Source organism: Drosophila simulans, chromosome 3R (assembly GCF_016746395.2).
Source record: "Drosophila simulans strain w501 chromosome 3R, Prin_Dsim_3.1, whole genome shotgun sequence".
Classification (NCBI taxonomy): domain Eukaryota; kingdom Metazoa; phylum Arthropoda; class Insecta; order Diptera; family Drosophilidae; genus Drosophila; species Drosophila simulans.
Genome location: NC_052523.2, coordinates 17,027,288 through 17,038,355, shown reverse-complemented (window position 1 = coordinate 17,038,355; position 11,068 = coordinate 17,027,288). Strand labels below are relative to the sequence as shown.

Here is an 11,068-nt window from a genome sequence, read left to right as displayed (position 1 = left end):
TGAAGTGTTCTGAAGGGTTGTCATTGTATAACGTGTCATCAAGACGATTTATTGTTAACAAATCACAGGATACGAAAAGCCGTGACTTAAGGCGATATTTTTTTAAGGCGGAACTTCATCGATTTATACCAAATGAAAAGCGATGCTCTCTCTATGATATTTGGTATTTTTTCAACCCACCTACGGTCACACTCCACGCAACCTCTGGCAAAAAAACTGAAAATATGCCATAAAAAGTAAGAATCCAACTTGTTTATATATCTTTCGCGGATTACAAAGTGCGAAGTAGCCGCGCGCCGTCTAGAGCGCCACCAACCACCCACGCCCGCCGCCCGAAAACACAAAAAAGCCGGCAAAAAGATGGCAGATCCGCTCAGTTTGCTTCGGCAGTACAACATAAACAAAAAGGAGATCGTCGAGCGAGACAGCCAGATTATCTTCGGCGAGTTCTCCTGGCCGAAGAGCGTGAAGACCAACTATCTCAAATATGGGTAAGTGCGGCGAGGACGACCTTTGGGACTGCCAGCATTAGCCACTAACTCTTACACTTTTCTCCCGTCGCTTAGATCCGGCAAGAAGGGCGCTCCACGTGAGTACTACACGCTGGAGTGCCTGCTGTACCTGCTCAAGAATGTGATGCTGCAGCACTCGGTCTACGTGCGACAATGCGCCGCCGAGGATATACCCGCTGTGAATCGGCCGGATCGTAAAGAACTCCTGGCCTATCTGAATGGCGAGACGCCAACGTGTGCCAGCATCGACAAGAGTGCCCCGCTGGAGATCCCCACCCAGGTGAAGCGTGCCGCCGAGGGTGAACCTTCCAGCGTTGAGGTGGCTGCGAAGAAGGCCCGCTTCGAGGAGACCCAAGTGCAGAAGGTGCGCGAGCAGCTGGCCGCCCGATGGGATGTCAACCAGAAGGAGACCGCTGTCAACATGGACAACATCAAGTCGCTGTCCGAGACGATGTCCGTTGAGAAGATCGCCGCCATCAAGGCAAAGCGTCTCGCCAACAAGCGAACGACTATTAAAAGGACGGACAATGACGAGGCCATGGGCACTGATTTGCGTGCCATCCTGGACTATGATGTGGACTCCACGAAGGACATTATTAGCAGAGAACGGCAGTGGCGCACGCGAACATCGATTCTGCAGAGCACGGGCAAGATCTTTGCCAAAAACATCTTTGCTATGCTGCAGGGCATAAAGGCGCGCGAGGAGGGACGCAATCGGCCACAGGTGCCCAATCCCATCAAGATGCCGGAGCCGGCGCGAATAGCCAAGCCACAGCCGCAGTTATCGCAATACAACCGTTACGACCAGGAGCGCTTCAATCGGCAAAAGGAGGAGACCGAGGGCTTTAAGATCGACACGCTCGGCACATACCACGGTATGTCGCTGAAATCCGTGACGGAGGGCTCACTGGCCCAGCGAAAGGCGCAGGCTAGCAACCTACCGGGAGCACCGGGTGTAATAGCGGGAGCAGCCGCCGGGCGGCCCAAGGAATTGCTACCTGCGGCCCAAGCTCGGCAATTGCCCGCCAATGGCCCATCGAAGCGAACATCTCGGACCCCCATTATCATCATACCGTCTGCCAACACAAGCCTCATTACCATGCTCAACGCGAAGGATATTCTGCAGGAACTGCGCTTCATGTCCACCTCGGATAAAAAGCTGCAGGGCTGCCAGCGCGAATGCGAAGTGCTGTTACAGGTGCGATTTAATGTAACGAATTCTCTTCCAAATGGTTTATATACCCAAAGGTTTTATGGCATTTGTTTCCGAAGATGTATTCAATTTCCTATTAAAATATTAAAGATAAGAGTGGCATGCACCAGTGCTAATTTATTTTCCCTTTTATTCACACATAGCGAAAACGCAACAATCAGACTGTGTCTTACCGGGTGATAGACAATCCCATCAAGCTCTCGCAACAGGAGTGGCAACGGGTGGTGGCCGTCTTCGTTATGGGACCCCAGTGGCAGTTCAAGGGCTGGCCTTGGGAAGGCAATCCCGTCGATATATTCTCAAAGAGTCAGTTAACATCATGTCCAGCTCTCTCAATTTGATTCAATAAGTCTCATTTTCTTACCCACTGCAGTTTGCGCTTTTCATTTGTGCTTTAGCGAGATGAAATTGGACTCGAACGTGGAGCGCTGGTCAGTGACGCTGCTGCGACTATCGCAAAACAAGCGGCATATGGATCGGGCAGTGCTCAGCAAATTTTGGGAAACTTTGGACAAGTAAGTGCTCATATAACAATCCATAATTTCGTTACAAATGATTTACAATGCAATCTTTTTAGATATATAGCCAAGTACAAGCCCGATCTGCGGTATTAACCCTCACCGCATGCTTAAACGTTCAGCTGAAACACGACACCTGCCGTTTTCAATCCCACTCCCAAGTAGTTACCATTATTATACACAGGCGCAGATAGTATGTTACAGTGCGCGCCCAACTTCCGTAGGGAAGACACCAAGCCGAATCTGGGGCATTTGGCCAGTTCCAGTCCGAGTTTCCGATAAGATCCCCACCGGGATTATCTCGCTTTTGGCAACAGCATTAAAAGTCGAAGGCCTGCGATGGTGCAAATAGGCCGAAATACGCAGTTAGTAGTTAAGACAAAGTTTTTCGTTCAAATTGTACAATGTAAACTATAAAACACAAACACCCGAGAGCATGTAATTTGTATTTTTAGTGATAATAAACAATTAGAAGTCATTTTGTTTCGGTTATTCAAACAGAAGGCAACATCATTGAAGTATATTTTCTCAATTATATAACCTTTTCAGTTATCATATCCAAGACGATTAGAACTTTTTTATACCTCCCGCCGTTGAAGTCATAAATCAAATGAAATAGTAGTATTTCAATATTTCTGTTTATATGGCGAAATATGAAGGTTTATGTCATGTTAGCTTGTGGTCAGTAACTTTACTATCTAATATAGGTTTGAGGGATTAAATAAAAATACTATTTCTCGGCCAGCAAGGCACGAACTACTCTGTGACAGATCCTGGTGAATCTTCAGGAGGACTTGCGATCGTCGAACTGCTTCCTGGCCGCCTTCAGGGTGTTGTGCATCAGCATGGCCACCGTCATGGGACCAACTCCGCCGGGCACAGGAGTGATGTGGCCGGCGACCTGGCGAACTTCTGCAAAGTGATTAGGAAATGAATCAATCTTATCGGTCTATAGTTATTTAAGAGATCAGCCACACACCTTCGAAGTCCACGTCTCCGACCAGCTTAAACTGGCCAGTGCTCTCGTCCTTGATGCGGTTGATGCCCACATCGATGACACAGGCTCCGGGCTTAACCATGTCCTTGGTGATCAAACCCGGCTTGCCCACTGCGACCACAATGATATCCGCCTGCCGGCAATGGCGAGCCAGTTCCTTGGGCGGTGTATACCTGTGGCAGATGGTCACCGTGGCATCCATTGCCTTTGTGGCATACTTGCCATCCGCGTGCAGCAGGATGGCCATCGGTAGACTGACATTCTTGGAGCGTCCCACCACCACGGCGTTACGACCGAGTGTTTCGATTTTCATATGCTCCAACAGTCGCTTGACTCCCAGCGGCGTGGCCGGAATATTGGCCTCCATGTCCAGGGCCGTGCGTCCGATGTTGACCTCGTTGAAGCCATCCACATCCTTGTCCACATCGACGGCATTGCAGATGGTGCGCTCGTTGATGTGCTCGGGCACCGGCAACTGCACCAGTATCCCCGTCACCTGGGGATCCTTGTTCAGATCGGCAATCAGTTGCAGCAGCTCCTCCTGCGTGGTGGAGGCGGGCAACCTCTTGGTCTCACTGGAGATGCCCACCTCCCGGCAGGCGACCATCTTGTTAGCCACATACTTCTCGCTAGCCGGATCCTCGCCCACAATGACGGCCGTGAGGTGGGGCTTCGGATAGCCAGCAGCCTCCATTTCCTTGAGCTCGTGTGCTAGTTGGGTGCGCACCTCCTGGGCTATGGCCTTGCCATTGATGATTTGAGCCATGTTGCTGGAATGCGAGCATAGTATTATTGAATTGAATAATGTCCTTAAAACATTGTTTAGTCAAATCCATAATCTTGAAAAAATATAGTAGGAAAGGTCATAAACCGGGAATGATAAGACTCGCCGGTAAATCCCCGCCTGTCACTGCGGTTGCGCTGCAGTAATTCCCCCAGATCACACACTTGGGCGCATAAGTGTATCGTATGATTCAGCCACTTGTTTACCAAGCGGAGTGCGCGAGCGGCAATGGAAAATGTTCTTGGTGATTCCCCATTCTCAGAATGTTCTTTTTAGCGCTGCGTCCCGAGCTATCGATGAATCCCCTTCAGTTCGTGATCTCATGCAGGGATGGTAATTGTTCGAGGAAACAAGTTCAGATTGCTTATAGAACTATTCTAAAGAATAGATTCCATTGAATAATAAAGTAAACTTAATAAATGCTAGTATTAATGTTCTGATATTTGAAAATAAAACTTGCTATCCCAGGCATCCGAATTTCACGTATTTTTCATTGCACAAGAGAATTGTATTTGTAAAACTAAGGTACTTTATTGATCAACATTCAATAATACATAATCAAGTTGGGTTAACCAGAACTGCGTAAGCCTGGGGATCGACTGCCTGCAGGGCACGAGCAAATGTGGCAAACTCTACAGAGGCGCCTTTTCTTTTAACGTGATCCAACAGATCCTCCGCGCCCAGCCACATAAATGTGAACTGCTCTAGATGCGTCTGGCGGGCTAGTTGGATCCATTTCCGATCTTGGGGATCGGACCCTTGTCCCAAAGGCTGATTCAGCAGCGAACAGAGCTGGTCGTAAATGGATTTGTTTTTAAGCAGCAGCTGCAATTTGTTGTTGTCCGTTTCGGTGTCTCTACTGGATTCCTCTTTCCATCTTCGACGACCACTACTGAGGTCCAACTCCACGGACTCGTCGTCCTCTGTTTGGATGTCCATCTCCTCGGACTTGATCTCCAGCTGACCAGCATCGCTACTTTCGTCCGACGATGAATCGATCTCCTCCTTGACCTTACATGGAATCCAGGTCATGGCCAGTTCTCCCTTCTCCGAATACACCTTCCTCAGCAGCTGGACCACCCGCTCATTGGCCTTGAGTTCGGCCAATTCCAGGGGAGTATGGCCGGCTGCATTTTGTGCCTGTAGGATGTCGGTAAGGTTTTCATTTTGAGCATCCAGAATGAGCACCAATAGCTCCACACTTTGCTCCAGAACGGCCATGTGGAGTGCATTATTACCATCCAATGTGTTGGCCACGCTAATCGAGGTCCGATCATGGCTGATTAGTTTCTTGGCCACATCGTACTTGTTCTGTCGAATGGCCATGTGCAAAGGCGTTAGACCATCGTCGTTCGTTAGCGAGAGGTCCAATTTTACGGTTGGCACTCCATTAAGGAAGCTTTCCACGCAGTTCAAGTGCTCCTCCTTGACGGCCACATGCAGTGGGGTGTTTCCGGCATTATTCTTCTGATTTGGATTGCAGCCCATACCCAGCAAAGGTCGTATGTAGTGCGCTCGGTCTTGCTGGCACGCCACATGCAGGGGACTATCACGGTCCGCATTCAAAGCGCTGTTGACCAGCTCTCTCAGTTTGAAGTAGTTCATCACCTGTATCGTCTGGATGGCCAGCTTCAGGGTGTCCTTCTTCTGGCTGATCACTTCGTGCAGGAGCGTGTCATTATTGTTCATCTGAGCATGATCGTTAAATAACTTCTCCACTTGGTGCTGCGAGTTTTTCATTGGCGATCGGCGGTCCTGTTCGTAGATTTTGAATAGGTCATTCAAGTATTTATTGGTAAGATTTCGACCCGATGCCGATGCCGATTCCGCCCGACCATGGCCATCGGGCTCCAACACTCCCATGTCTAACTGGCACAACTTCTCGATATCAGAAGAGTTGTTCCCGATAAATTTGCGGAAATTTTCGGAATGAATCAAATCCTCTAGATGCATTTCGCGTCCGAACTCCTGACTTATAGTCTGTTCATGCTGCGAAAGGTTTGGCAAGCCATTTGGTGCCTGCGCCAAGCCCAGCGTTTTGGGCAGATCCAGCGAGTTATTAGAGCTGCCTGTTCCCGAACTGCTGCTATTGGCAGAGGTCCCGGTGCGTCGGCGTTTCCTCGACACAATTACGTCCCGTGGCTTGTAGCGGAAGGGCAGCGCCGGGAATGAGCGCTCATCGTCGGAGGGACGAATGAGCTCGATGTACACGTTGACCTCGCGGTCCACGTCCTTATCTTTGTACGCAGGCGTCTGGCACACAATGGCATATTGGTGGTGTACATCCGATTCGCGGAACTTTGCGTATGCCTCCCACACGGTTTCCCCGTCCTCGTCCTCCTCGAAAAACCGCACCTTGATGTTCTTCTTGCTGACCTTTTCCACCAGTAGAATAAGCTCATCGTTGCCCATCACCCCGCCAGTGGGCTTGCTCAGGCGGACGATGCGCAGCTCTCCAGTTTGTGCTGACTTGCGGTTATTGATCGCATTGCTGTACACAGGCGGTGCAAGTGGAACCCATGCGCCGTTGTCCTCAATTTTAAAGGCCTCAAAGCAGAGCCGCACCTAAAATTGGTGTTATGTTTTTGGTAAGATGTTTGTTGCTTTTCAGTAAGTTAATTGCTTCGATGTTATATTGCCCAGTTATTTTAGTAGAGAAATTTATACAATTCGAGCTAAACGAATAGATACTTTACAGACTGCTTAACCAAAATAATTAAAAGGTAGCAAATAGAACCTATAATTAAATGACTAAAGCAGTCTAAAGTGGGCAATTAAACGTGTGAATAATAAATGCAAACGTGCATATTCACCTCACCGAAGCAAGCAACTCGATATTGTTTATGCGCTGGTTTACCCACCTGGTTCAAGTTCATGTCCTTGGCCTCACGCTCCGTCTCCTGATGCAGTTCCTGTAGCTGTTTGGTGGACAACTCGCGACGGTTCATCTGAAAGACCAGGCGATCCTGCTTCTTCTTGCACAGCTCCTCGAATATGTACTTCTTGGCGGTGTGTATGATGCCCATGTTGATAAACTGTGCCACATAGCCGCGCTCCTTGGACACGTGCAAATCATGCGGATCACACACATCCCGTTCGTCCTTGCGCACGACCAGCTGATGGGAATGTGGGCTGTCCAAGTTGGTTTGGAACAAACTGCACCGGATGACGGCGGGTCCATCGTAGTTGCACAGTGTGACCTCCGGGAAGGTTTTGGGCGTCCGCTTCGAGTTGGCGCCATTAAGCGATCCATGTGTTCCATGCATCTCACTCTTGTACCGAAAACGGAACTTCTCCACCGGTTGCTCAACGATCCGCAGCTGCGGCACGTGTTTGATATCGCCGCCAGACGCCAGGCCATTTTGATGGTATCCAAAGTTCTGGGCCGGTGGCACTGTGGCTGGAGCGGGCACAAAGTACTGGTGATCCATGTACGTGTTGCCAAAATTGGTGACATTAGCAACGCCGACACCAGCGCCAGTGGAGTTCATTAAATTGAAATTGGTAGCATCCAATTGGCAAATTCCGCCGTTGTTCAACAGCTGATGCTGGTATGGTGAATTCGCCATTGGCAGCTGGTGTGGTGAATTGCCGCCGGGCAAATTAAGATTGGCGAAATCCGTTTGCAATTCCATGGTTTCCGGGGAGTGGGCTGGTGAAAAGGATTGGTTGGTGGAGTTCGGAGATGTACCGCTGCTATAGCCACTGGTGCTGGATGCATCGTTCATAAACATCACATTTTTACCCTTGTCTAGGTCGTAGTATTGATTCATGTTCGAAGTCCGTATCTATCCAATATTTCTGTTTAATTGCGTCTTTACAACTCAAAAGTGATCCGCTGCCTTCGCCTATCGGAACGCTAATGATCGAAACGAGCTCCGCCGATGGCTGACCATTCGTTTCAGGTACTTCCCCGATGTTCGGCGGATGGGAAATTATCTGCGGCGGCCACGTCGCGATGACTCACGGGTTTTTCAGGCGCACCACTCAGTGTGATTTTTTTGATCGGCTATACTATAAGCATGTACGGAATTCTGGATTCGCGGGTGTTGTTTACAGAGCGAAATCACACACTGTTTATATGTATTCCACCCAACCAATACATATATGCAAATTTATGGAATATCACCGCAGCGAATCGGGGAACTTTAGTGCGCCACTGCTGGAACGAAAATGAGCGAAGCACTGGGCGAACACAAGTAATAACGCTCACGAGTCGCGAGCAAAACGCTCGCTGCCCTGATAACAGGTTTAAGTTATTTGCGCCGAGCTTTCGGGTTAGCTTTTCACGGAAACTACGGTCTAGATTCATTTATTTGAATACCTGATTTCAACACACCGCACGCACACTAAAATAAAAACAAGGCCGAGCTGCCACCGGCAGGTAATCGAGTTGGGTGGCAACGCCCCAATCAGATGTTCTACAAATCTAGGGATGGAAGCGTAAGCGATTGTTAGCTTCCATTATGCTTAATGATTAATTTTTATAAATAAATTTTAACCTATTTAGACTAAAAGTCTTGAGTGATATTATACAAAATAATAATATAAATAATACAACATTTATATAAATATAAAGATATAAGGAATTTTAATTTAATAATGATTTTAATAATCTTAATTATAATGAGAACAGGCGTAAAATAATATTTATATACAATGCAAGTACCGAATATTAGTATTATTAAGTACGCTTTCCGTTGGCTTTTCCTGTAACTAACTTTCCTCACGCACTCATCTCTGGCGCTTTGTTTTTCTTGGTTTGATATCACGTTTTATTTTGGACCCGATTCACTTTCTTATAAGCATACACACCTGAAGTTAGACTTTCCGGCGTAATTCCGGGAAGCCAAGACCGAAATGGATCCTATAGAACGTCGCAACATTGTTGGAAAATTTAAAACACCGGAATGTTCTTTTATCCTAAGACACTTGTGCGAAATGATAAAAAAAAACTACATAAGCATGCGCCACTGAACTAATTTGCAATTCAGCCGGTTTCCACTCCCACTAGACCCGCACACACACACGCAGAAACAGCTGATCTGTTGCCAGGCTGCACTTAGAGTATATATGTATGTATTTACGATCCCGTTGCACTTTTTTGATTGGGTTAATGAATCTTTTCACTTCGCGTTCCTCTCTTCCTCTTGTTACCATGCCAAGGTATGTGGGTGTGTGTGTTAATACTTTTACACCTTATCAGTTGACGATGAGTTTTGTTTATATTGATAATCAATTAGCAGGAAAAACATAAACAAATCGGGGTCTTGACTTTCCAACCGCTAGTCTGCGTCTAGACTAGAGTTATTAATAGGCTGGCTATAAAATTAGTCTTTATGCGGACAAAGGGAAATTCGTTTTCTTGGCTTGATAAAAGCAAACGTGTATATTCAAACGCCTATTCAAATTTCTTTGAAGGTCAATTATATATATATTTTTTTTTTTATGTTTGTTAGCCAATTTTGACTAGCAACATACCTTATTGTGATTTCCTTTGTTGGATTTGGCGAATTGAGGAATTTTCCTGCTGGAAAATTCAAATTGCACTGATTGTCGGATACCGATGGACTGTATAGAACGAAACAGATCACTGAATGAGCCCCGCACGTGTTGTACATATATTTTGGATAAAAGCTTTTCGCTTCAGCGCACTACAAATGCGTGTGCGAGCGAGCGCGACTTAGAAGCTTTAAACACTTGTCGATAAAAGTATTGAACCTTGTGCGCAAATAAATATTGCTTGAAACGGAAGAAATACATAAGTACATAAATGGAATTTCGCTTTTGAAACCAAGCCGAAAATTGCTAAAAAGGACAATGTATGCCTAGCTCTGAACATATTTTATTCTATCAATACGAAATTGTTTAAAAATTCGCCTTCACAAATATTTATTTACGAAATTCTTTAAGACGTGGAGAACACCTTTTGTTGCTTTTATTATCAGTTACATGATTACGATTTTGGTTGGGAATATTTGCTGTTCTAAAATTTCCGACACGAGTTATTTTTCAATAGATTGTTTTTCTTCGACGCGGCGGATGACGAAATCTGATTTCCGATTACTGCACTCGGAGATTGAAAGATGACATGAGATGGCGTTGGCCGGTGACGTCAATTTGCTCCACAGGGGGCCACCAACGTCTCCCACTGATAAGCCTTTGAGTTCATCCCCCTGATCACCCATTACCTATTCCATAAGTTATGGAATTGATGCACAAACGCTTGGTAACTGGCGTTTTTTGTTTTTAGACAGAGGAAAAACAATGCAGGCGTCATTAACAATGTTGTTCGCGGACGATGATTGCTCCCGTTTTGGGTTGAAAAACATGTTATTTTCGAACGGAGATAACCCCCGTGGAAAGTGCGAGTGGGCTGCCCAATGGAAATCATGCTTTAACAACCTTATTTATTTAAAAAGTGGAACATTTTCGACGAGCATTTTACTTTCTCTGCTTGTTAAAAATTTGTGTCCCATGGATTTTCAAAATTGTTCTACGCTTTTGAACTATTTTCGAAGTTTTCAGAAAGCAAATGTTTTGTCCGTTAATTTCAATTGTAACTCAAGTTTTCAAAACACCAATTAAGAACAAAAAATTCATGTGGGAGAAGCACATGGCATAATTAATATACTGTATTCGATGGATAATGGAGATTAAACGAAGTACGAATTTGAAAAACTTACCTTGTGAATCGCATTTTGAATATAGTTTAAAAGTTCTTTTAATAACTAAAAACGTTTGATCGGCTATATATTATTAGAGTTTATTGCACTGATACACTTTTAAGCTCGTTAAATATTGTAAACCCTTTTTGTTTAAGAGAATTTTATAACTATAAAAGAACTTGATTTCACACTTGTCGCTTTGGAATATTCAAAAGAAGCGCGTTGCAGCCCTTTTTATGCTTCTTAAAACTGGTATTTTTTAGTACCTTTCGAGTTCGAATTTTCGAAATTGGCCTTACTCTTAAATATTTCTAAGGTAGACAAATTGCATATTTCTCAATAACCTTAAAGAAAACGAAGATACTGTTGCGCACGT

General features: G+C 45.9%; 3 protein-coding genes across 5 annotated transcripts; 1 reads left to right on the top strand and 2 right to left on the bottom strand.

The window, feature by feature from the left end:
- Positions 1 to 143: 143 nt before the first annotated feature.
- LOC6728842 (parafibromin) lies at positions 144 to 2,721 on the top strand. The gene is made up of 5 exons (XM_002104140.4): positions 144 to 491; positions 567 to 1,710; positions 1,869 to 2,031; positions 2,099 to 2,240; positions 2,303 to 2,721. The coding sequence occupies exons 1-5, from the start codon at positions 361 to 363 to the stop codon at positions 2,337 to 2,339; spliced, it is 1,617 nt and encodes a 538-aa protein (XP_002104176.1). The 5' UTR covers positions 144 to 360; the 3' UTR covers positions 2,340 to 2,721.
- Positions 2,722 to 2,862: 141 nt separating this feature from the next.
- On the bottom strand, positions 2,863 to 10,907 carry LOC6728841 (bifunctional methylenetetrahydrofolate dehydrogenase/cyclohydrolase, mitochondrial). Of its 3 annotated transcripts, none has more exons than XM_016177158.2 (3): positions 10,711 to 10,907; positions 3,223 to 4,010; positions 2,863 to 3,155 (listed from the first exon to the last, which is right to left on the bottom strand). In XM_016177158.2, the coding sequence occupies exons 1-3, from the start codon at positions 10,722 to 10,724 to the stop codon at positions 3,028 to 3,030; spliced, it is 930 nt and encodes a 309-aa protein (XP_016035524.1). In that variant the 5' UTR covers positions 10,725 to 10,907; the 3' UTR covers positions 2,863 to 3,027. The 3 variants fall into 3 exon arrangements, with proteins under 3 accessions (XP_016035524.1, XP_016035525.1, XP_016035523.1); XM_016177159.2 differs by lacking the exon at positions 10,711 to 10,907 and adding an exon at positions 9,506 to 9,662; XM_016177157.3 differs by lacking the exon at positions 10,711 to 10,907 and adding an exon at positions 8,840 to 9,028.
- Positions 4,531 to 8,276, bottom strand: LOC6728840 (nuclear factor NF-kappa-B p110 subunit). Its single transcript, XM_002104138.4, has 2 exons — positions 6,886 to 8,276; positions 4,531 to 6,589 (listed from the first exon to the last, which is right to left on the bottom strand). Exons 1-2 carry the CDS (start codon positions 7,795 to 7,797, stop codon positions 4,583 to 4,585), a joined length of 2,919 nt encoding a protein of 972 aa, XP_002104174.2. The 5' UTR covers positions 7,798 to 8,276; the 3' UTR covers positions 4,531 to 4,582.
- Positions 10,908 to 11,068: the final 161 nt, after the last annotated feature.

Excerpts from the sequence above, each read along its gene's own strand:
- LOC6728840 (XM_002104138.4), bottom strand. The coding sequence starts at position 7,797 with ATGAATCAATACTACGACCTAGACAAGGGTAAAAATGTGATGTTTATG. Across the intron at positions 6,590-6,885 it reads AGGACATGAACTTGAACCAG|GTGCGGCTCTGCTTTGAGGC; the intron begins GTGGGTAAACCA and ends CACCAATTTTAG.
- LOC6728842 (XM_002104140.4), top strand. The coding sequence starts at position 361 with ATGGCAGATCCGCTCAGTTTGCTTCGGCAGTACAACATAAACAAAAAG. Across the intron at positions 1,711-1,868 it reads AATGCGAAGTGCTGTTACAG|CGAAAACGCAACAATCAGAC; the intron begins GTGCGATTTAAT and ends ATTCACACATAG. Across the intron at positions 2,241-2,302 it reads TTTTGGGAAACTTTGGACAA|ATATATAGCCAAGTACAAGC; the intron begins GTAAGTGCTCAT and ends CAATCTTTTTAG.
- LOC6728841 (XM_016177159.2), bottom strand. The coding sequence starts at position 9,645 with ATGTACAACACGTGCGGGGCTCATTCAGTGATCTGTTTCGTTCTATAC. Across the intron at positions 4,011-9,505 it reads ACAAAGGAAATCACAATAAG|CAACATGGCTCAAATCATCA; the intron begins GTATGTTGCTAG and ends CTCGCATTCCAG. Across the intron at positions 3,156-3,222 it reads CGGAGACGTGGACTTCGAAG|AAGTTCGCCAGGTCGCCGGC; the intron begins GTGTGTGGCTGA and ends ATCACTTTGCAG.